At 37.0% G+C, this 24282-nt stretch overlaps 2 protein-coding genes across 3 annotated transcripts in view; both read left to right on the forward strand.

The window, feature by feature from the left end:
- The window catches only part of recql (RecQ helicase-like), a 29404-nt gene extending 22421 nt beyond the window's left edge, over positions 1-6983 (forward strand). The window contains exons 15-17 of the mRNA XM_008401194.2: positions 660-789; positions 4285-4429; positions 6013-6983. Coding sequence (XP_008399416.1) covers positions 660-789; positions 4285-4389 — 235 coding nt within the window. The 3' untranslated portion in view covers positions 4390-4429; positions 6013-6983. The remainder of the gene's footprint in view (positions 1-659; positions 790-4284; positions 4430-6012) is intronic.
- Positions 6984-7390: 407 nt separating this feature from the next.
- ppp6r2a (protein phosphatase 6, regulatory subunit 2a) overlaps positions 7391-24282 on the forward strand; it is a 64213-nt gene continuing 47321 nt past the window's right edge. Inside the window, exon 1 of one of the 2 annotated variants that reach the window (XM_008401192.2) lies at positions 7391-7804. The gene's annotated coding sequence lies outside the window, so the exon portion shown is untranslated. The remainder of the gene's footprint in view (positions 7805-24282) is intronic. The other variant, XM_008401193.2, reaches the window with a different exon arrangement.

Genomic DNA, 24282 nt, shown 5'->3' on the forward strand with positions numbered 1-24282 from the left:
ATATATAATTTTTTTTTCTTTTCAAAGATAAGTTGCACAGTAGAGTATCTGGTTTGAAGTTATTACAGCCTTGATTAGTCTAATAATTAATAACTCTGAATAATGAGGGCTTATTTTAAAAGCTAGTCCCAAATGGTCCATCTTATAAAAAAGTAATAAAAATGTTAAAGTAGAATTATTTTTTTCTACTTGACCTGGTCAATAACTGGGAAGAAGACTAAATTTGCTGCATTGTTTTTTTTTTGTCTCAATTTGAGTTTTTTTTTTTTTTGCTGCCTCTAAAAGTTTTAAACCTGTTTACTCTTCATTTTGAAGGCAGAGGTTAAATTTTGAAGTATTCAGGCTAAAGCAATAAAATGATAATAATTAATGTTGTAAGATTAACAATGTAATGTATAAAAAGATTTTAATGAAATGGGAATAATTTCATTTCCATTTCTTAATTACAGCTGCTCATTCAACTAGACTTCTAGTTCCAACTTACTAGAATTTTTTGAAAAGATGACCCCTCTTTAAGCCACGTTAGCCTATCAGTTGTGAGCTGGTCAAGCTGCCCATGTTGCACTGCAATGTTCAGGACTAGTTGGTCGCAATAAGACTCCAACTTCCATTTCAGCCATTTATAAAAACAGCTCTGTTGGCTTCTGTGTTGAACTTAGAGAGGATTACAGCTTCACCCCATATACCACCTACTTCTATATGAAACTCGGCCGCAAAGCTCCTCTGCTAAAGAAGGAGACTCACACAATCAACATGAACATGTGGCCAGCTGGAGACGGACCTTCTGTGGTGAGTGTTTAGTTTAACAGGCTTGTTGTCTTTAAGTAAAAAGGGAGTTTTAAGGTTAACTATAAATTCTTTGAAAGTTCTCCCATCCTCCAGGGTCTGAAACGTTATTGTCACTTCTCATAAAATTTGGTGTGGATGAAGTTTCAGAAAACATTCCTTTATTCAGGCTGGGCAACAAGGCTGTTTTAGAAGGCTGCCAAGATCTGTAAGATTAGAAATGGGCCAGTTACCTCTCAAGTGTACAAGTACGTCTGACACTTAGATTAACACATTACTCTCCCACCCTCACATATTGCCCTTTTTCATCACTTTCCAGAAAACACAAGTATTTCAAATTGTACAAATCAAAACTGAAAGAGCGCCACTCTTATTAAGCTAGCACAGTTTCAAAACTGCAGTTTATATACTATGAATTTTCTTGGTGCCATTATCAGGTGAGTTGTATTAATATTTTGGCATTTTTACTAATATAGATAATATTCAAGTATTTGAAAATGTAAGAAGTTCTAGTGGACTTGGGGGGGGGGGGGGAATAACAAGGAGTTATTGGCTCTATTCACACCCCCTGCTATACAGAACTATGCATTAATGTACTGGAATTTGTACCCCCATATCCACATCCTTGTAAATCTGGCCCTGCGTGTCAATGTCAAATGGGGTAGGTGGCTTGTTAAAATTAGACTTGAACTGAACTCATCAAAATAGAAGAGGAAAGGATTTAATTTACTTTGGACATGGCAGGGTTGTGCATGGCAGTAGATCAGGCTAATCTTCTGATCTACTGCAATTTTCACACTCAACCATTTCTGCTTTCCAGCAGAATGAAAATCTGTGGATAATGGAAACCAGTTCAAATGATAAATTGTAAATGGCTTGTACTTGTGTAGGGCTTTATTAAGTCATTGATGGATGCACTCATACTGATTGTGGCAAGCTACTGGATAGTAGCCACAGCTGCCCTGTGGCAGTCTGAAAGAAGCGAGGCTGCCATGCACCTTTGCCATCGGGCCCTCTAACCACCACCAGCAGGCAAAGTGAAGGGTGAAATGTCTTCCCCAAGGACACAGAGGCAGGTTGACTTGGGATGGAACCAGCAATCCACAAATTGCAGGCGGGTTGGTCACTACCAAGAAAAAGGAAGGGCAACATTATCTCAAACCAACCAAGCTATATGAAATACTGCTTCTGTATCCGGGAGACGTACAGGTTTTGCAGAGAAGGCCGATTGCTGCTAAACACCTCCTTAGCATAGAACATCTGCTGTTGTCTGTTTCTGTCGTTAGCAGTGGCTAAGGACTTGTGATGGAGGAGGTGAGGATGGACTCAATTGAAGTGTATCATTGTCTTTAGAAGGTTGAATTTTTTTTCAGTTGCTACAGGAGGTCACACAAAATGATGGGGGAAGGTGGGACTCTTCCTGAAGTCTCCAACTATCTCCATCGTCTTATTAGCATCCTCCCACATAGATGGACTTAACTGCCTCAGCGATAAGTCCAACAAGGGTGGTGTTTTTCACCACTTTCAGGAGCTTGGCTGATGGTGCAGATGTTGATGAGAAGAGTAAAGGGGAAAGGTGACAGCCTTGGGGTATTCAGTGCTGGTTTTTTGACACTTAGAAGTGACTTTTCTCAGCCTTACATTATACTTCCTGTTAGACAGGATGTCTGTTTATTTATTTATTTATTTATTTATTTATTTATTTATTTATTTATTTATTTATTTATTTATTTATTCAGAAAATAATTTGGTGGCCTCCATTGCCACCTGATTCTACTGATACTGTCCCTGTAGTGGAAATTGTATTTTATTAATTTATAGCTGTACCTATTATACACAACACTACACTTTATTACCCAGCCCTTATTTGCGTAACACTTTCATGTTAGTCTCTTTAATATAATGTTGATAGATCATAACATTTTCTGGCAATATTTCTTGTTTTATATCATTTTTAAGGACAGAGGATTCTTAAAGTTACACATGGAAACTAAATGTGTCCCATAGTGTCTAGCCTAATGAGCCAAGGATAAAGGGATTAGAGTCAGTAGACTAGAGATATTGTAAGCGCAGACATTAACATGATCTGGATACTTTCTCATAAAATGAATGAAGCAGGTTAAAGCCTTTTTCTTCCAGCTTGTTAATAATATCACAGAGCAGTTCATCTGTTGCTTCTACTCTTAAATATTTACTTTAGCATCTGTATTAATTTCAATGTTTTCTTTCATATTTCTGTTCTTTAAATCTTGTTTCTTCTTCTCTGACTGATGTGTTTTCCATTTATCGTTTTAAAATGTTTCTGCACATTTTGCAATATTTAAAGAGGTAAGTGAGTAATGAATGTATTTTTTATTTCTAAAGACCTGCTTGTAGTAATAACCTTGCTTATTGTTACGTTTCAGTTCATTAACTTGTTAAAGAAAACTGATCATCTCATAAAAATGTCCTTTTGAGTCTTATCCTATTTTTTAACCGAATTAATCATAAGTAATTGTGGTGTATACATGTATTTACTGCTAGTAGGAAAGAAAAGGTGTTTAATAATAATCTCTAGTTCAACAAGAAATTATCCAATACCTGTTTATCCAGGTTGAAACCAGAAGTTTGCATACGCAGAATAAAGACACACCCACCTTTGTTTCTCAACACCTAACTTCTCTTGTCAAATGTAGATAGAAAAAAATATGTCAGAATCCAAAATCTGTTCAAATCACAGGTTTTGTGTCCCAGAGATAAGTGTGTTTTAGTCCAAATGTGTAAATTGACCCCAGAACAAAGACCAAAGACCTTGTGAAGATGCTGCTGAAGCTGATCAGACAGCCATTATTCACAGTGAAACATGTCCTACACCAATATAGGCTGAAAGACCACTTGGCAAGAAGGAAGCCAGTACTTCAAAAGAAACATAAAAAGCCAGTTTGCAGTTTGCAAATGTGTAAAAGGGGGGGAAACGGGTTTGGTTGTAAGATCCTAACTGTGAAATATGGGTGTGGAAGTATCATATTGTTGCTGCAGGAGTAACTGGTGCACTTCATAACATAGATTGGCATCATGTAGAAAAGAGGAATGGTCTAGAATTCCAGTAAAGTGTTGAGAAAAGTTTGAGGAAGGAAAACCACAATGTTTGATCCAAATCATGCAGTTCAAATGTAATGCTACCAAAAACTGAGGACATGTATGCAAACTTCTGATTTTGTAGACATAATTAAACAAACCTCTGATATACACGTTCTCATATTATTATGGCAATTAAATAGTAGAAATACATCTAGCAAATAGAAACAATTCTGATAATTCTGTCTGACCTTACAAGGGGTTTGGTCTTATTTAACTTGAGACAGTGTATGTGTCTTAGCATTAGGTGTATGTAAACTTCTGGAGCTGGATGGAGTCTGTCATTAAAAATAAGAACATGGTGTTCTTGCGGTGTTCTTTTGGTTCACTCTCTGTAGCTATGGACCATCCCAAATAAAGACTGTTGTTAATGACTTACAGGTAAAACCTGCAACTGGCAAGGGAAAATCCAAAGAGGAAAAGAGATCAGTTCAAAGCTCTGGAGACTCCCATGTGTCCAAGAAAGTCAAGACAAGGCTTTCCTAGTCCCCTCAACCCCTACAAACCCAGAAGACAAGTCAATAAAGTACAGTCCATCATTCTATACTGTGTTCTCTTCTGCTGCTATTGGCATAGCAGCACCCTGATTGTGCTTGATGTTTGAAACTGAATGTTGGAGGTTGGTTTGGTATGAAGGTACTTCTTAACTAATTTTAACAGGTTAAATCAGTAAAATAATTTTCACCAGCAGGCTTGGACAATACATAGAGAAAACTGACAACCATCCACTGGAAATAGGTGCTAAATTGTAATTCCTTTTTAAGTGTCCAACCTAAACTCATTAGGCCTGGACATGTTTCCATTGTATGGACAAATTAAGACATTATGGTAAGCTTTAGAATTCCTCTTAGCAGTATAGACACTGGGGGCAGTCTACCAAAAATTAGTGTTGTCATGATTGTAGTTTCCTGACTAATTGTCTATCTTTAATAAGCCTGACCTGTCAATTTTGATTTTGGCCAATATCAATGACTTTTCTGAAAAACCGCTAATTTTGCAACAGTGGGGAGAGTATTAACTGCACATGTACAGACATGACCTAGTGGGGGTTCTCTTAGTTTCTCTCATGGCAGAGTATAAGAGCACAGTGGCTGATTTTCAGACTTTTGTGTTGGCAGGCAAGACTGGTGGATAGGATCAGTTTCTAATCAATCTCCCAAAATGAAGGAAATCAGGGCTGATTTATTGGTGCACACTTACCAAATATACAACAAATTGATTTGACCTGGATATTCTCACATCTTTTCATCAGACCCAAAACTATTTTAAATAATTGAGGATCAGACAGCAAAGCTCAGGTCATTCTAGCTTCTCTGGTAGGCAGTTCTTTCACACAGCAGGCTAGAAACATTCCAGACAATTTCCAGCTTTGTAAGAAAATGATCCAAGTTTATACCTACCAAGTGGCAGATGGGATTCTGAAATTAAACTATGATGCAGCAAGTACAAGGACACGATTATAAAGCCAGATATAAATAAAATAAGCCTACCTTAATCTTCTACGAAATAAAATGGACAAAACAAAACTTCCACAGGTAGAATGTATGGATAAGAAATATGCTGAGTAAGCAGTATGTGACATGGCATCTATGTGCGCATGCACATTACCACAAGGTAGGACAGATTAATGGATAGCATAAGAAGTTTGAACACCTGTTAAAAAAAAACAACAACAGGTGGAACACCGGAATAATATGCGACAGTGCCCCAGGGCTTTCCATCCATCCAACATTTCAATAGGACAGAACCGGACATAATGGTGAAGTTGAAGGAAGCAAATATTTCAATAAGTACTGGGAATTTTGAAAATAAATTAATCATTAAATTTAGGAATTATAAATGTAAAAGAATTTTTCTCATTCCAACTTATCAGTCATCATCCAAGCCCAATATTTATTTCCTGTAACATACCTCATATGTCACTAACATTTCATCCCATTATTATATAACTGGTCAGTATGTGCTCAGTAACTACACTTGTGAAATCTACTGTTGCTGCTTGATGCTTTAGAAAATTGAATGAAAGTAATCTGTATTTTATTTTTCTTTTATGCTTTTTTCATATTTAACCCTTTTTTATTGCTATTTTTCTATATTCCACTGATACAGGACAAATCGGACAAGTCAGTGAAGAAGAGGTCTGTATCAGCCCTGATCCCCCTGCCATTATGAACAGATGTCCCTCACAAAAAAAAACAGAAGCTCAGGAAACAAGAGCTAAAACAATCCAGACAGCTAGAGGGAGCACAAAAGCAGCCTGCTCACAGATGGATAAGATGAGGCCATTCATGTCCTCCTGTCCTGTAGAAATTAATGTGAATGCAAGTGATGGACCAAATCTCAAAGACCAAATTAAATCTGTTTCCAAGTCAAACTCAGCTGGCTCTTGGAGGGCAAGAAGAAAACAATGTGAAAACCTCAGAGAATCATGGAATTTTCAAAGATACAGACTGTCCAACTCTCTCTCCTAGGTTTCAGTCATATCTGAAGCTGCAGGTGAGGAGCTCTGTGATCTCAAGAGCTACTACAGCAAGCAGCTCAAGAAAATAAATTACATTTCCCATGAGCACCTACCCACTCAACCCCCGCCCCCTAACCTGGGGTTCTATCATGTATCAGGGACAGAGTTTGTGGACATGAGTCAGCATGTCCACAAACCGGAGAAAACTGCTCCATCACTGACAATAGAACTTTCTGTTGCAATTGTTTGGTTCTTTGTATCTCTATATTTGTTTTGACAATAGTTTTCATTAGTAAGGCAAACTTCAGAAAAGCATTTCACTTAAGTTTCTTGAGTAGAGTAAATCAATGCTGTCATAGGAACAAACTCCTTCACCTTCTTGCCTGAGAATAGAAGAACATTTAATTTAATTTGTAGACCACATTCTGATATGGTGGTCCCCGTTTGAAGCTGGCATCTCGACAGTCATGAAGAGTACATGAGCTGCAAATTACACAGCTTCTGTAACTTTAGGCTTATTGTTTCTTTAGTTTCCAAATTGATTTGTATCCTGTCACATTTCACTGAGGTTTTTAAAATGAAATTTTCATTGATGTAATAAAAGATTTAAGAAAACTTTTCCACTGAAAAAATATTTCTTTATAAAAGTAGCATTTTTTCATAGATTTAAAAAAATAATTTTAGGCATAACATATCTGAGGAAACCTTAGGAGGGATAAGATAATCCCACGGAATAAGTTATTTTATTTCTTATCCCACTTAATCAGAAAAATTTTCTTTGATGGCCTTTTCGGTGAAACACATTAGGAACACATTTCTCAACAGTTATTTTCATATTGGATTTTTTACATTGTATATAAGTTCTGAATCTGGATTTCCACCTGAACTCTAATATTTACTATCGCTATCATACAGTGATTGGATATGTGTTGGTATATAAATATATTCTCTTCATAAGTCTCAGAAACCAGACTCGCCACTAGTGTATACTCAATGCACGTTCCCGTCTGCCGCGCGCCCTCGTCATGACCACGTCGCCATTTTGATTCGAAATTTATGACTTGAGTTTTTCCTGCCTTGCTTGCTAAACTTAGCCGCGCGTTGAATATCTTTATGCGTGAGTCCAAATCATACCTTGTACATATGCAATGATACGTATTACTGTTAATGCAAAGGAGCTATTAATGCGTAGAAGTTGAGGATTTAATTAATTCCAAATCTATATTTGACTAACGTTAGCTAAGTTGATCTAGTTCATGTTAGCTCTGTGCTGTTTCAGACTGAACCATTTTCAAAACAAACCACTTACAGGCTAACGAATGCTAGCCAGTTCTGCTACCTAACAATTAGCTAGATAGCTTGTGACCTAGAACACTGCTTATCGATAAAACCCACTAAAGTTTAAACACAAGTTTAAAGGGACAACACTTTCAGCCAAAGGTAAGTCTGTACATAAACGTCTTCATTTAACGTAGTTAACAAACGAATGCTAGACTGCTACGGTAACGACAAAGTTGAATATAAGTTCGGAAGCTAAGTTTGCTAACTTTGCTCAACAGTCAGTAGCTTACATGCTAATCAGAAGAATGAGGAACTAGTTAAGACGAGCTTGATTATTCGCCTTATTAAGGGCATTAATATTGTTAATAGGCTGATATAATATTGTCCAGTAGGTTAGATTTTCTTGAAAAGTCTTCAGGTGTTGAGATCAATTGTTGATATGTAACATAACATAATAGCTAAGCTTTGTTGGACTAGTAAAGTTGCTGCTGTTGAGTGTGGTAGATTTTCCTATTGCAGTGATTCAGACCATAATGGTTTTACTTTTTTTCTTTGGTGTATAGCCCCTAATGTGAAAACCAATAGGGAGACGTTTGTTTTGTGGTGTTTTTGCACACGGTCCGACTCTGTTGAGGCCAGAACGAACTCAGTTTTTCTTGATCATGTACTGGAATAAAGTAAACATTGGCTTGCTCAAGCGAAAGTTCATCCCGCGGGATTGATTTCGGATTATTGTGTTGAGATTGGGATTCATTGATTTTCATCTGGTGCTGTCTGCTACCGGTGCCTCACTTGGTTTGAAGTAAACAGAAATCTGAGCTCCTACAGCAAGTCAGTTGATGTGCATTTCATGCCAGAGGCTAAGCAACCTGATTTTACATTTAGTTTGACTGAACCTCTGCTCATTTATTGGTTTTATTTAAACCTATAGTTAAAGTGGCACCCTCTCTGGTCACAAAATATCCTGAAAGGTAAATGCAAATTTTTGTCATTCACTGCACAGAAACATTACTGTATGTAATATGTTATGTACCACCAAGTTAGTGCACCAAATTGTACCCCCATTGTCATTCCATGGACCTCCATGTTGATAATCTAAACGTATATATTTTTTTACTTATGTACTACTGGGTATGTCTAACAATAATAATACATGTACTGTGTGTCATTAGTATCTAATTGTGAAGATTAATGTAAATGTTTCCTAATTTTCACATTTATTGTATATTATTTTCTAAAACTGGTAATGGAGTGAAGGTAAGTATTACTCTGTTTTAAATTATTTTGATCCATATCCCTTTTTTGGCCAGCTATTGCATATGGATTTGACAGATTATTACAAGAGGTGCACCAGTTTTTTTATTTCTGTTTGATACCAATTTATGGTTTTTGTGTTTTTCTTTTCTATTTTTATGTCTTACCTGCTAATTTGGGTTTTTGTTTTTTAAGAACTAACAAAAGAAAACGAGCATACTTTAGGAATTTTAATATAATCTATATTTTAATATAGATTTGAATTAGAGGTGTGCCGATCAATCGGCCACGATCATAATGGGCCGATTTCCGTGAAAAAGTATATTCGGTGATCGCCGATCACTGTCTTGTTGCCGATCACACAAACCGATCACCTGCATCTCATTTCGCAGCTTGCCTGTGCAGCTGGTCTCCTCTTTCCTTCAATCTGTGCAAAACGCGCAGCAACAAATCCTAAGCGTTGTGGAACTATAACGCATTGAGTGAAAGGGGAAGTTTGCGTGTTGTGTCAGAAAATTGAAGCACGTGGGGTGAAGCACGTCAAAATGCATCAACAATACGAATCTAATATGACATATAAACAGTGCCATACTTGACGGAGTTTGGCTATATCGAGGCTCACTGCAGTTAAAAAGACATGGAGCGATCAGATAGCAGGTAAAGCAGCGCACAGCTACAAACACTCACCTGGATTAGCATGACTGTCAGAAAGCTAAACAAAAAACCCGCAAAATTATTTAAGTCTTTGAGCTGCAATGTAAGACGCTGGTAGAAATATTACAGGTAGTAATATTTCACAGACGGAGCGTCGCTTATGCTCCACCTGGTAGTGACTCTCACACCGAACCTCTGCTTAAAGCTGCAGCATCTAACTTAAAAAAATACATTTTACATACGTATTAAAACTTTCGCTGTCCTAACATGAGACAGATAATCTCTGAAAAAATAATCGATCTCCTCCCTGTTCTGCATAATTACTCCGCTCAGTCAGAAACAGCCAATCAGAACTAGCAGTAATCAGCTAGCCGTCATGCTATCAGGAAGTTTTCATTCAGTAACTCAGGATTGTTTATTGTAATGGATCCTGTATTTGCCTTTGAATGTTAAGTTTTATACTTGAATTTTTTGGCAATGTTGAGAGGTTTTATTTTGACTCTTTGCATTATTTAACCTCTTCAGAGCCTTCATATGTTTTCAGTCTGTTGAAGATAGTATTACCAATAGCAGTACAATTTGCAGAATCCCTGTTTTGTTTAGTTTTCTTCTTGGAAAAAGTTATTAAAAACAAGTTTTTGTCTAAATCAGTGTTTCTCAACCTTTTTCAGCCCACCGCCCCCCTAGCCTTTATCCAGGTCCAGTTGATATATCCTGTTCTGAAACTGAAAACTGCAGAGCTGGGTAGGTTTATTCAGAGTATCTGCCTTCTACTCAAGGCTTGTTAACCCTGCTCTCTGAAATGGGGCCAAGATGTGCACTCTCTCAAACTGAATTGTCTAACCATGTGTATTTGGACTGTATGAAAATTGTCATGATTATATTATTGTAATCAAATTACAGTTATTTAAACTTCAGTGTAAATGAATATATTAGCAGTTGTAATATGTTTCAGATGTTGATCACTCAACATACAGAATGTCTTTTTTATTATGTTTTTTGTACTCATCAGAGGCACAAATAACACTGATGTTCCAACCCACAAATAATGCAACCAAATATGTTACTTAAACACTACTTGTTAAATTAAATCTCATATTAGGAAGATTTGTGTTACTACTGCTATAAATGATTAGGGGAAACTCCCCCCAACCCTTTCCTCATATTATTATTTGGGCAGTTTTTTGAAGTGTAATCAATCCTGGTAATAAGGTAAACAGACAAATCAGGCCACTCTGAAGTCTCCCACACTAAATGTTTACTTACTTCCCAAAAACCCCTCAGCATTATTAATCATTATTAATTATCTTTTAAAAATGTAATCCTAAATTTAAATTGTAGGTATTTATACAAGATAATCATTCAGATCGGAAACAATTTCACTCCTGCTACATAAACAATAGTACATGGAGCAGAAGGAGCAAAACAAACCTGATGTGTCTGAGTGATGCCATAGAATATGGAGAGCCATTTCAGCCAAAATTAAATGAATAAATAAATGGGTGAAATAAATAGAAAGTGAGTAAAATAAATAAAAAAATGAAGAAAATGAGTGAAATAAAAAAATTGCTAAATAAATAATTTAGTTTTTTCACTAACCCAATTTTTCATTTATTTATTTTTCAAAAGATCAATTTTTCATTTAACCATTTTTCATTAATCTATATTTCATTTAACCATTTTTTTAATTTAGCTTTCATTAACCCAATTTTTCATTTATTTATTTTTCATATGATCAATTTCTTTTTTATTTAGCCCTTTATCCATTTACCAATTTTTCATTAATCTACTTTTCATTGAACCACTTTTCAATTTCCCTTTTTCATTAACCCAATTTTTTCATTTATTTTTCAGGTTGTCAATTTCTTTTTCATTTATTTTTCATTTGTCCATTTTTCATTTATCCCTTTATCTATTTACCCATTTTTCATTAATCTATTGTTTAATTTAACCATATTTCAATTTCCTTTTTCCATTAACCCGCTTTTCTATTTCCCAGTTTCATTAATCAATTGCTCAAATATCCCTTTTTATTTACCCATTTTCTTTGATCTATTTTTCATTTAACATTTGTTTGAAACATTTTAATTTTCCAATTTCCCTTAATCATTTAGTATTTCCTTATTTTCTTATTTATCACATTCTATTTCCCCGCAAAATTTAGAAAAAAAATAAATGCAAATGAGGAGAGGCTCGTCATCAGGCTACAACTTCCCCAATTGGTTGGTAAGCGTCACCGTACTTTGCTTCAAGAAAGATGGCGACCTACTAACGGGTTATCAATTAGCTGAAGCTCATTAACGTCATTAGAAAATAGTGTTATTACTCCTGACTTTATTTTTCGTGTGGCCGCTCAGACAGTACGTGTTTCAGCTGGCGGCTCTCATGGACTCAGAGCTTCACCGTCGGGAGTTTTTATAGTTTGAACGAAGCGGCCGCTGAAGTTGGCTTACGATTGAAGGTTCGGGGCACCTTCGTAGCTACCAGCTGTGATCCAACTATAAGGAGCAACTTTACTGTACATCGTAAGTGAACTGCAATATCCAGAGGCAGCTCTATGGAGCATCGAGCTGAAAGAATGAGGGGTGGCATGCCTTGGAGATCTTCGTCGGAGGCCATCTTTCAGAAATGCACCGCTGCTGTCCGTCCAGGAGTCCTCCGGTTGCCCAGACGTTACACGGTAAGCTACCGTTGATGTTTGTTTTCCAACTACAGTCATATTTAATCAATAGGGGTGCTCAATTACTATCGCGGAAGGTTTTGAGTTGATCTTGGCAGTAGGTGACAAACTGAACGCCGCCAGGATGTTGAGACCAACACGTCCTCTGATCCAATACATCTTATTAAGGATAAAATCAACAAAACGTGTTCAAATTAATGGCCCAACAAAAGTAATAATCTCAGTAATTATTGTTTAAACAAGGTGTGTGCATTTCTGTGTGTGCATTTCGGTACCATTACAAAAATAAAGAGACTCGTAGATCCTGATGAGCAGAGCAGTAAATATGAAGCCTGAAAACCTGATATCCTAATAAACTGAATCCTTTGTGTTTTTAACTAATCTCTGCTGGGTTTGTGGGGCGCAAGTGGTTGCCACGGCAACAGGTTGATTAAATGACATTAAAAAGTTAGGAGAGGTTGAGAGTCGATCACCATTGTTTTACCTTTGTTTACCTTTGCTGGGATGCATCACAGCTGCTGTAGTCTATGAACGTTCAATAAACGACTAACTTGGACTAACTACCTCGTTCGTCTGCAACTATATTTCATTAAGTAACAAACAAATGACTTCTACCGTGATAATTATGTGAAATTAAATTAATATTTTTTTTAAGTTTTGTGAGCTCTGGCATCTTGCTTTGAGTCTGAGAGGCTTTTCCTGTATCAAACATGCCATTTAGTTAGTGGAAATATTGATGCGTTAAAACTCTCTCCAAAATAACCTGTCAACTTTTAAAGCTCCACCGTTGAAAATGAGAAGCTGACATTCACAAATGACATTGAAATRAATTCTAGTCCAACTTCTGGTTTGTTGCGATTCCTCTGGATCCTGTTGGAGGAAAAATATACCAACTTCACAAGATGTGGCTTTAACCTAACTACTGTCAGTCTGAAGTTTCTCATATTTAGGTCATCAAACCAAAGTTCAGATCTACCATAACTGACTGACACCTGCTGGCCTCAAGTTTGCAATCAAACTTGAGGCCAGCAGGTTATCGCCACCAGGTCAAAAGTACAGCTTTTTGGCACAGCACATTGATTAATGTTTCCCTTATGTATGTCTTCAGATGCAGACCATCCTGCAGGCCTCTGGTCTCAGTGTTTCCCTTCAGACTCCCAGTGGGCTCACAGCTTCAGGATGACCAGAGACCTTCACCTTTCTGGAGCAGGAACACCCAGCCAAATGCAATGGTGACGCATTCATTTTAAAAAATGTGGCTGTTCTTATAGCATTGATATACAAGAACCGTCTGTATTTTACCGTTTTGAATAAACAAAATGTTTGATTATTATGAAATCTGCGTTCCTTCTAATCTGTGAAGTTCTAATTTAATCAAATCTCATGTTTTCACTTCCCTGAGACAATAAAATGGATCGTTTGTTTGTGGCTTAAAATAAACGAAGCGATCTTAATAGAACAAAGCTACAAAAATACAATACAGATTTAAAGTTTTGGACCCGTTTTATTTTTTGGTTTCATTACACTAAAGATTCTTCAACATGAAGCTAAACAGTGAGTGGAGTACCTTGTATGTACGACAACGTAGAAATGAACAAACATGATATATTGGGTTCTTAATAGCAACCCTAACAGTTATTTTACACAGCTTGGTTTATTGAATAAAGATTGTGTTCACTTACGGACGCCTTCAATTGGAAATCTGAAGTGTCAGTGAAATAGTTTAACCAGTCAGTCCACAGGTCGTCTGCCCTGCATGTTTCAGGTGTTTCCTTCTGTCACACCTGTCCTCAATAAATGTCTGATGGATGAGCTAATGCTATCGTTTGTATCAGGTGCTCTGGAACAGACACTTTAAAATGTAAAATGTTAATGTCCTATATAACAAGAGTGATATAGACAAATCTTTTCATCTCATTCTGTTATTTTCACTCTATAGCTGAAGTTCATCATATTTCTGGATGTTCTGTGTTTCAGTTAAATTGAAGTTAGCAGGTTTTTAATCAGGGCCACAACACCCTGTGTGTGTTGGGTTTAAGAAAAGAGGCTGCTCTGTTTGAGCACCAGCATTCATTTTTCCTCAGATATTTGGGTGAACTCTTCTCTGTGCAGGTCGGCCATCTCTCTGCTTCTGCCTGAAGGAGATCCATCAGGAGTTCTGGTGCTGCTCACAGTGCAGGCGGTTCTCCTCACTGTTTGCCGTGTCAGCCGTGGTCCCTCTCAGCCAGAATCTCCACAGTCACTCTGTTTCTTCACCCTTGAATTAACATAATATGTTCTGGGTGTTATTTATGATTCACTTGTTAATTGAAACAATGTTTAATATCAAGATTAATTTAGTCCCTTAACAGTTCCTTCTCCTGTTCCCTCAGAAGGGCAGAGTTTAGGAGTGACTAATTACATTTACTCAAATACAGTTGAGTAACTTTTTGAAACTCAAATTAACTTTTAGGAATACTCTTACTATGCTGAACTTTTTACTTTTACTCAAGTCATTTTATTATGAGGCATCAATATTATTTAAACAAATTTTTCATTTTGTCTTTAAAATACCAAAATTTCCACTGAACTTTATATTTTCAGCCCTCTAATTGTGTAATTTTTTTTAGATATGAAATAATTGATAACTTGATCAGTTACTCAGTACTTGTATACACTTTTTACCAAATGCTTCTTTACTCTTGTKTAATTTCTTATTCAGCTACTTTTTACTTTGAGTAAAAACATGTTGAAGTGCTACWGTTATTCCTGGAGTATAAATTGTGGGTCCTCTGTCCACCTCTAAGGAACAGTAACCAAATGTTGAGGCACATATGTTGACCAAAAACAGGGAATCTAAGGTGGATAGGTTATACATCCACAAAGAACTACTTAAATTAATAGTCATATTTACTTTACCATGCATATACATTTATGCATGTAGGCCACACTTGGCACACTTCAGTGATGTAACCAAGAGAGGCAAAGATTGTAGAATGAGTTCAGCTTTTATCCATTCTCTATTCTGTACCCTCATTAAAGGTCACTGTATTCAGGTTGTYTGTTTACAAAGGTAAAATAACGGCGATCGACTAAACCACTTCTACCTACTGTCGTTTAATGATCAACCATTGCCGTGGCAACCGCCTGCGCCCAACAAACCCAGCAGAGATTAGTTAAAAACACAACGGATTCAGCCCGTTAAGATAGGTTTTCAGGCTTCATATTTATTTCTCGGTTAACAAGCATCTCCTCATGAACACAGAGGTGGCTGATTAGTCAATTTAAACTTCTGCTCCGCTCATCAGGGTCTTTCAGTCCCTTTTTATTTTTGTAATGGTACCAAAATGCACACACCTTGTTTAAACAATAATTACTGAGATTATTTTGTTGCGCCATTAACTTAAACAGGTTTTGTTGATTGTATCCTTAGTAAGATGTATTGGATCAGAGGACGTGCTGGTTTCAACATCCTGGCGGCGTTCAGTTTGTCACCTACTGCAGAGATCAACTCAAAACCTTCCGCGATCGTAATTGAGCACCCCTATTGATTAAATATGACCGTAGTTGGAAAACAAACATCAGCGCTAGCTTACCGTGTAATGTCTGGGCAACCGGAAGTCTCCTGGACGGACAGCAGCGGTGCATGTCTGAAAGATGGCCTCCGATGCAGATCTCCAAGGCCTGCCACTCTCATTCTTTCAGCTCGATGCTCCATAGAGCTGCCTCTGGATATTGCAGTTTACTTACGATGTACGGTAAAGTTGCTCCTTATAGTTGGATCACAGCTGGTAGCTACGAAGGTGYCCCGAACCTTCAATCRTAAGCCAACTTCAGCGGCCGCTTCGTCCAAACTATAAAAACCCCCGACGGTGAAGCTCTGAGTCCATGAAAGCCGCCAACTGAAACACGTTCTGTCTGAGCGGCCACACGAAAAATAAAGTCAGGAATAATAACCCTATTTTCTAATGAAGTTAATGAGCTTCAGATAATTGATAACCCGTTAGTAAGTCGCCATCTTTCTTGAAGCATAGTATGGGTGTGACGCTAACCAACCAATTGGGGAAGTTGTAGCCTGATGGCATGCCTCTCCTCATTTGCATTTATTTTTTTCTAAGTTTTTCTGGGGAAATAGAATGTGATAAATAAGAAAATAAGGAAATACAAAATGATTAAGGGAAATTGGAAAATGGGAAAATAATTTTTTTTTCAAACTGTTAAATGAAAAATAGATCAAAGAAAATGGGCAAATAAAAAAGGGATATATGAGAAATTGATTCATGAAACTGGGAAATAGAAAATTGTGTTAATGGAAAAAGGAAATTGAAAAATGGTTAAATTAAAAAATAGATTAATGAAAAATGGGTAAATTGATGAAGGGATAAATGAAAAATGGACAAATGAAAAATAGTAAATGAAAAAGAGAAATTGATCATCTGAAAAATAAATGAAAAAATTGGTTTAATGAAAAAGGGAAATTGAAAAGTGGTTAAATGAAAAATAGATTAATGAAATATGGATAAAGGGATAAATAAAAAATAGATAAATGGAAAAGAAATTGAGAAATTGATATGAAAAATAAATGAAAAATTGGGTTAATGAAAAAGCTAAGTCATTTATTTAACAAATGTTTTATTTATTTCACTCATTTTCTTCATTTTTTGATTTATTTTACTAATTTTTTTATTTATTTCACCCATTTATTTATTTAATTTTGGCTGAAATGGCTCTCCATAACAGAACAGATGGGTTGCTGTAAAGCTGTTCCCACCTTCTCTCTGCTTTGGTAGCTCTTGGACACATTTTAATCTTTTACAATGCCATGTGAATGTACCACAACATTTTCTTTAAGCTGTGCACTGGAGTTTGACTCAACCATTAAGTGCCCTTCATCTCGAATTTTGGTTTCTTCTCTACATTGTCATTTTGTGCCATCCTGCTTCTATTTTTAAATTGTGAACAAATTAATTCTTGCCCTTTGACTTAAAAAATGTCAGTTAATTTCTCTTGGTAATTAAGTATTTGAATTTCTAAAAATGTCTGGAATGAAACAACCAAGTCTAGAAAAGTAGAATAAGTGGGGTACTGATTTATTTCTCTCTAGAGTGCATGGTCAGGTGTATGATAAGGTACCCAAATCCCGTGAACACACTTTAAGTGAAAGAGCTTATAGGCTAGCAACTTCATAATGCATAGCAACTGATATATGGTAGCTTCTCAAATGTTGCATCCATGCAGGCTGTTGCAATTACAGTAATATGTAGTGTGAATTAGCGCTATTTTAAATAACTACAAAAATCTATTAGTAAATCAGTCTGAAGTTAATGCCAACATGAACAATTCCCTCCCAACCAGATGATGAAAATACGCCTAAATCATATTTTCTTTTATTTTTTTGTGACATTTTACAAGTTTGCTTAAATTTACATGACAGCTGAATGGAACATAGCTATAGTTAAGAACATGCCACCCAAACTCTGAAAAATAAGCCATAGGAATTTCTTGAATCAAAATGTAAAGGTATGAATATCTTCCTTTATTTTTACATGTCTAACTTCCAAATATGGTTGCAGAGGAAATATGTAACCAGCAGTGTTACCTTTTTAGTTAGCTTAATTATGCTAACTGACAAAACTCTTGGAAGAAAGTTTGAAATTTAAGAAGAGTTTTCAAATGTAAATGGAAGTTTCCCTTTATGTTAATGCTTTTTACTTTGCTACGTAATGTTTTCTTTGGCTCTAAATATTCACATACGTATGGGCCTTTTAGGTGACACCTGTCCTCTTTATATGCTATTATAGAAGCAGCCTCTGATGACTTCTGTTTTGGATGTAAAGTCAAGCGTTTGCTTTTGTGCAGAGTCCACAGGGCGTTCTCAGTGGGTTTTTATTGCTCTTGTCTATTCTGTAAATGTATGCCAGATGGACGCTGCTAGCCCTGCTGTTGCCGTGTGTGCAGAACTACACACACGGCAACAACATCCTCCTCATAGAGAAGCAAAAGTCAAAGAAAAAGGAGGAAGCACTTTGATTTCTTCCTTTGGTTTTACTTCCATGATTAACAGTTGAGCCTTTTGCTCAGAGAAACAGTTGAGCAAGTTTCCAAAAATCTGTTTATTGTATTTTATATTTCAAAAGAGACACAGACAAGTAACTCACAAAACACCAAGCAAAACCAAAAGAAAATACATGAACAACTTAAACCTTCAGGGTGACAAACATAAGTTGATTGCAGTGAGACAGAGTACTTTGAGTTTATCTCAGGGATGTATGTTGAGACTTAGTCCAAGAGATTTGTTTTGTACATTTTTCGAGCAAGTGAGTACTTTTGGAATTAACATGAAGATAACAGATAAAGGTGAGTTTTTCCAAGGCAAGAGAGCTTGTTAATGTAGACATCCAAGTATTTAGCAGGGGTTCGGTTATAGATTTCCAGGACCTGGCTATACTATATTTGGCCTGCACCAAACAGTAAATTATGGCCTTTTGGTCAACCTTGCTTATTCGAGTTTGAGTGGGGAAAAATTCCTAAGATGCACAATTTAGGGCAGAGATTAAGTTTAGTACCGATGATAAGTGAAATTTTATCCAAGCAAGTTGAGTTGCTTTGTTGTGCTGCTTGTGTTTGAATGAGTTTCTACAATACCTATATGAAAGAGTGAAAGTTTTTTTTCATGAAACCGTTCATATTTTTATTCTTTATTTAGGATACCGTTTGTTTCTGTTATCCAAATTAGAACCTTTGTTGAGATCACAGAATGGATGAATGGAACTGATTCAACAGTTATTCCTGTAGTGATAGATATCTACATAGTTTTAATGAAGATTAAAACAAACAGTCAGACTTCCTGATGGATAAGTGGGACTAAATGCTGTGTCTTAATCATTAGAATGTTAACATTAAGTTGCTGTTCTTCTACAGCAGTGTTTCTCATGTTTTTTCAGGCTGAGGACCACTTAACCCATTTAGCAAACAGTCATGGACCACTTAACCTTAAATTGCCCCAGCGATAACACATCTTGCAACCCGGAAATGAAAATATTAGTATCTTGACTCACGTATTGTTGCTTTCTTTGTTCATCCTAATGAGAAGAGTGGTGCTGTTTGGTAAATTTGACTGGCCATGACAAAGCCATGAACATGTCTACTCGGGGATTTTGATTTATTTACAGATTCTGAAAGTGTGGGGTGTAAGCTTTCCAATGATGTCAACACATGGCAATACAAAAAGACGTTGCCCTTTACTGCCAAGTGTTACATTAATAACATTTAGGGCTATTTGTGATTTAGAAGCACAATTAAAGAAAAATAGGCTTGTGTTACAGAAAGAAAAAATCCTTTTCTGCATCATTAAATATAAAAATAATTTACCCTTTTCTATCCACTGTATTTCTTTATTGTATTTCTATAATATTTTTTAATTAAATAAAAACAACAATAGCTGTTAACCTAAAAGCAGAGAATCATGCTTTTAGGTTTCAAGGACGTCACAAAAAACAAACAGTTCTGACTAACTGGAGTGATTCCTACTGCTAACCATTCAAAGGAATCCAATTGATGGTGAACAACACATCAACACTCAGCAGCTATGACTTAGCTTACTCTGATATTATAAGTAGTCAACTGTTGCAACTTTTCTTTTGAGTAACCAGGTTTTAAGCCAGTTTTCCATAATTATTTTTAACACAATCCTTTGGTAAGCTAGCTGTAGCGTCGCACTTTGAGCTCACCTCTCAGCAAATAAAAGGTTGTTTACATGCACTCGCGGACCAGTGGCCCGCAGACCACCAGTGGTCCGGGTACCATAGTTTGAGAAAGACTGCTCTACAGGAACCAGGGTAATTCTCTGAGTACACCTTCCCCCACCCTTGGAGGTCTCTTGGAGGCATGGCCTAAAATGTACAGGAAGGCGACCATTTTGGGTTGCTTTCCTGCAATCTATTGGTTTATCAGCCCAGGTCTTTTGTTCAGCATTCAACCTCCCAGTATCCAACTCCTTGCTGGTTCCTCCCTTCTCCATTGCTTCCTATACCTCGTATCTCCTTATGTTATCAAGTTATTTTTTGTTTGGATTATGTTTGTTTTCTGCTCTAGCTCGGTGTGAATTTTTTTGTAAGTTTTTTTTTTTGTTCATCATTTTCTTTAAATACCTTTTCATCATCTATTCCACCTCACCACTGTTATGCATTTTTTATCCACAATCAACCAACATGACAGTATAATTTTTTTGAAAAATTAAAAAATTTCAGTTTGGTCTACCTTAAAACGTGTAGAAAACAATGTGATGGTGGTCCCTTTAATAAAATTAATCCACGAGAAAGGGAAGGAATTACAAGATTATTCCCATTTGTGCCATATGTCTCTTGGCATCATTATTATATTTTTACTAAACCCCCAAAAATATTAATCGGTTTCAGATGACGTAGCACCAACGTCATCTGAAACGTCTGAAACGCCATTTGTTTCTGTTGATCCAGCATCAAAATGCCTAAAGTCTGTGTCCTGTACGGTTGTTCCAATCATTCTAATAGAAAGCTAATTATTATTTTCGTGTTTCAACAGTAGTTGGTCACAAAGGAGTTCATTTTAATAAACTTACCAAACAAAAGAGGAAAAAGTGGTCAACAATCTATAGCTAAAAACAGGCGGTGTGAAAACTAATAATGCCAGAGTTCGCAGCACCCACTTTCTAACAGACAATCGCATCTTTAAATTGTATTTTCATGTATTTTATTGGACAGTTACTTAGAAAGACAAGGTAAAATATACTATTTTTACACCCTAGCTGGGTAGTCCTCAGACCAGTGTTGTAGTACTCGATCGGTCTTGATCTCGAGACCATTTTTTGATGGTCTCGTCTCGGTCTCGACCGCATTTGGTCTCGGTCTTGTCTCGGTCTCGGGCGCTGAGGACTCGGAATTTTTTTTCAAGACCACAACTGTGAAAATATCACTAAACGTACAGCATACTGTCCAGTTTATTTATTAACATTATTGTTTTCAGTGGATGCAAAACGCACCCATTAAAATCCAAGCAATTACGTGTTTCTGTTACTCCTCCCTCCCCTTCTCCAACTTTCACTCGCACGCGGCGCTCCAAGACATGCGCAGTGGTTTTCTCTGAGCGGCAGAAGATGTCTGTCGTCAGTAATGGAATAGCGCTGCATAAATCATAAGAAATCCGATGGCTACAGCTAACTCAGCAGCGATTCGCTTTCACAGATGGTGGGGACTATGTCTAACGCTTTTTGTCACTTAGAAAAGAAGCTCAAAGAAAGGTAAGCTCCGTTGACGTGATGTTAGCAAAGCTAGCTGTATAGAGACACATAAGCATTAGTGATGGGAACTCATTGCACTTAATTATTGTGCGGAGGTGTTGACTGACTTGTCGCGTATATGGGACAACGCACGCAGTGTCAAAGTCTGCAATATAGTGATATGACATTCAGTAACAGTCCGATTCTTCTGAACAGCTCTTAGAAAATAGGACTGGAGTGTCACTGAGAGCTGTTCTTTGTTCTTGTAATACTCTGCGTACACTGCAGTAGCTATCATTATTTTATTTAATCATGTACATTGATATTTTTTTAATTAACAAATAAATAAAACACAAGAACGAAAGAGGACACAGAGCATGCACATTGCTCTATGATTGTTTTCGTTCAAGTTGGCAGCTGTAATGTGTGCCATGGTGTCAGACTACCTGGCTTCATGTAGCGGGAGAAAGGGTGAAAACAGTTACGGTGAGCGCCTAGTGCACAGGTGTCAAACTCCAGTCCTGGAGGGCCGCTGCCCTGCAACTTTTAGATCTGCCTCTGCTGCACCACACCTGAATAGAATAATTAGGTCATTAGCAAGGCTCTGGAAAACGTATCTACACAAGAAAGAGGTAATTAAGCCATTTCATTCCAGTGTTTTGTACCTGTGGCACATATAAAAACTGCAGGACAGCGGCCCTTGAGGACTGGCTTAGTGCTTGGTTACTTCTTTGTTGCTCCTTGGTCAGTGTTCATAGTTATTTACTGTCTGGGCATTGCCTCAATTGCTATGTTTAATGGTGCAGACAGTGATGGTTTCTGACATGAGCAATATGGGCAAACACCCAGGGCATTATCTTTTTAGGGATGGCACGAGACCACCGCGGATTGTAGCACAAAGATGGAAGCACTTCATTTTAATATTGGTAAAATTGATTAAGTATTTAATATCTAGGTGTTTTTATGGGAATATGGATCTTTCAGATCAATTTGAGAAGCAATTTTGATCATATTTCACCATTTTATCATGTCCTGTAGCTGGTCTTGGTCTTGACTCAGTCTCAACTTCCCTCGGTCTTGGTCTTGTCTTGGTTTTGATACGCTCTGGACTTGGTCCTGTCTTGGTCTCGGGTTAGGTGGTCTTGACCACAACACTGCCTCAGACTACTAATGTTAGCTGCTAATGTCGTTAGCAGCTAATTCAGTGCTGAGTCACAGACAGAAAATGTTTATTCAATGGGACTTTCATGTAAAAAAAAAAAAAAAAAAAAGCTAAATTAATTAAATATATCCTACCCAGTCATGCAGTCACAGTGAGCTGTTACTATTCCTCAACATGGTTTGTGTCTGGCCATGAATTATATTTGTGGCCAGACACAAACACAGGGTTTCTGTAGATCGCTGTGAATGGTTGACCTACATTGGATCTGAATCTAGCGTCCTACAAGGACTCAACATTAATGTATAACTCCAGCATGAATTTGGGTTTTACAGAAGCTAAATAAATTATTTACCATGAGATCTAAGCTCATAGAAATAACATGGGTTAGTTTGTTGTTAGTGATAGCATTGTTGTCATCAGGGGCACCGCCAGGAATTGTGGGCCCCTGACAAAATATTGGTCTGGGCCCCCCTGTGCAACTGCTGTTAAAGTTTTTTGAGTCTATTTGACCCATAAAAAGCGTCACAATTTTAAAGGCTTGCAAATGCCTTGCTTTCTTTGGTTCAACACTGATATTTGCACAATATTTACTGCTCATAAATTTAACATCCAACAGTCCACATCCAGTGTGCAAGTAGGTTGCTTAAATATTTTCTATTAGTTTTAGATTACTGAAATGTCTCCCCATGAGCAACAGTCAAAAGCAACTTGCAAAATACACATAAAGCAATCCAGACTTCTCAGCATAGTATAGTAACTGCCACAATTGTTCTTGTTTCCTACTGTCTGCTGCTAACAGCGTCACTCTCAAGCGCTACAAGCAGGAACGAACCATTTAGATAGGGGAGTGTTCAGGGCAAATATGGATGTGTTTTTTGGTCTGGGAGTGGGAACATTAAATTTTTACTGCTAAAAACAATCTTTGAAAATTAGAGATGTGCCGATCAGGTTTTTTCTTGCCGATACTGCTACCAATCACCCCATGAGGGCTGATCACCGATACCGATCACATAATTATTATTATTTTATCATAAACACTACCGGTTACATAATGGGGGGAAAAGGAACCATGAATTCACCTTTATTTAGACAAAAACTTGTTTTTAATAACTTTTTCCAAGAAGTAAACTAAACAAAACAGGCATTCTGCAAATCGTACTGTTATCGGTAATACTATCTTTAACAGATTGATAACATATGAAGGCTCTGAAGAGGCTAAATAATGCAAAGAGCCAAAATAAAACCTCAACATTGCCAAAAAAATTCAAGTATAAAACTTAACATTCAAAAGGCAAATACAGGTTCCATTACAATAAACAATCCAGAGTTACTGAATGAAAACTTCCTGATAGCATGGCGGCTAGCTGATTACTGCTAGCTCTGAGTGGCTGTTTCTGACTGAGTGGAGTAATTATGCAGAACAAGGAGGAGATCGATTATTTTTTTAGAGATTATCTGTCTCATGTTAGGACAGTGAAAGTTTTAATACGTATGTGTAACCCAGGCTTTCCCTCTTTGGATCTGCCGCTGGTGGAAGACACCCTATGAACTCTGCGTTGTTTTATTTGTGAGTGAAGATGGGATGTGATCCGTGCAGAAAAGAGGAATCGGACACAGCGATCTTAGTTGTGGGGAGACCTTGGCGCGTTTAT

The sequence above is a fragment of the Poecilia reticulata genome, linkage group LG23 (genome assembly GCF_000633615.1).
Source record: "Poecilia reticulata strain Guanapo linkage group LG23, Guppy_female_1.0+MT, whole genome shotgun sequence".
In the NCBI taxonomy this organism is placed as follows: domain Eukaryota; kingdom Metazoa; phylum Chordata; class Actinopteri; order Cyprinodontiformes; family Poeciliidae; genus Poecilia; species Poecilia reticulata.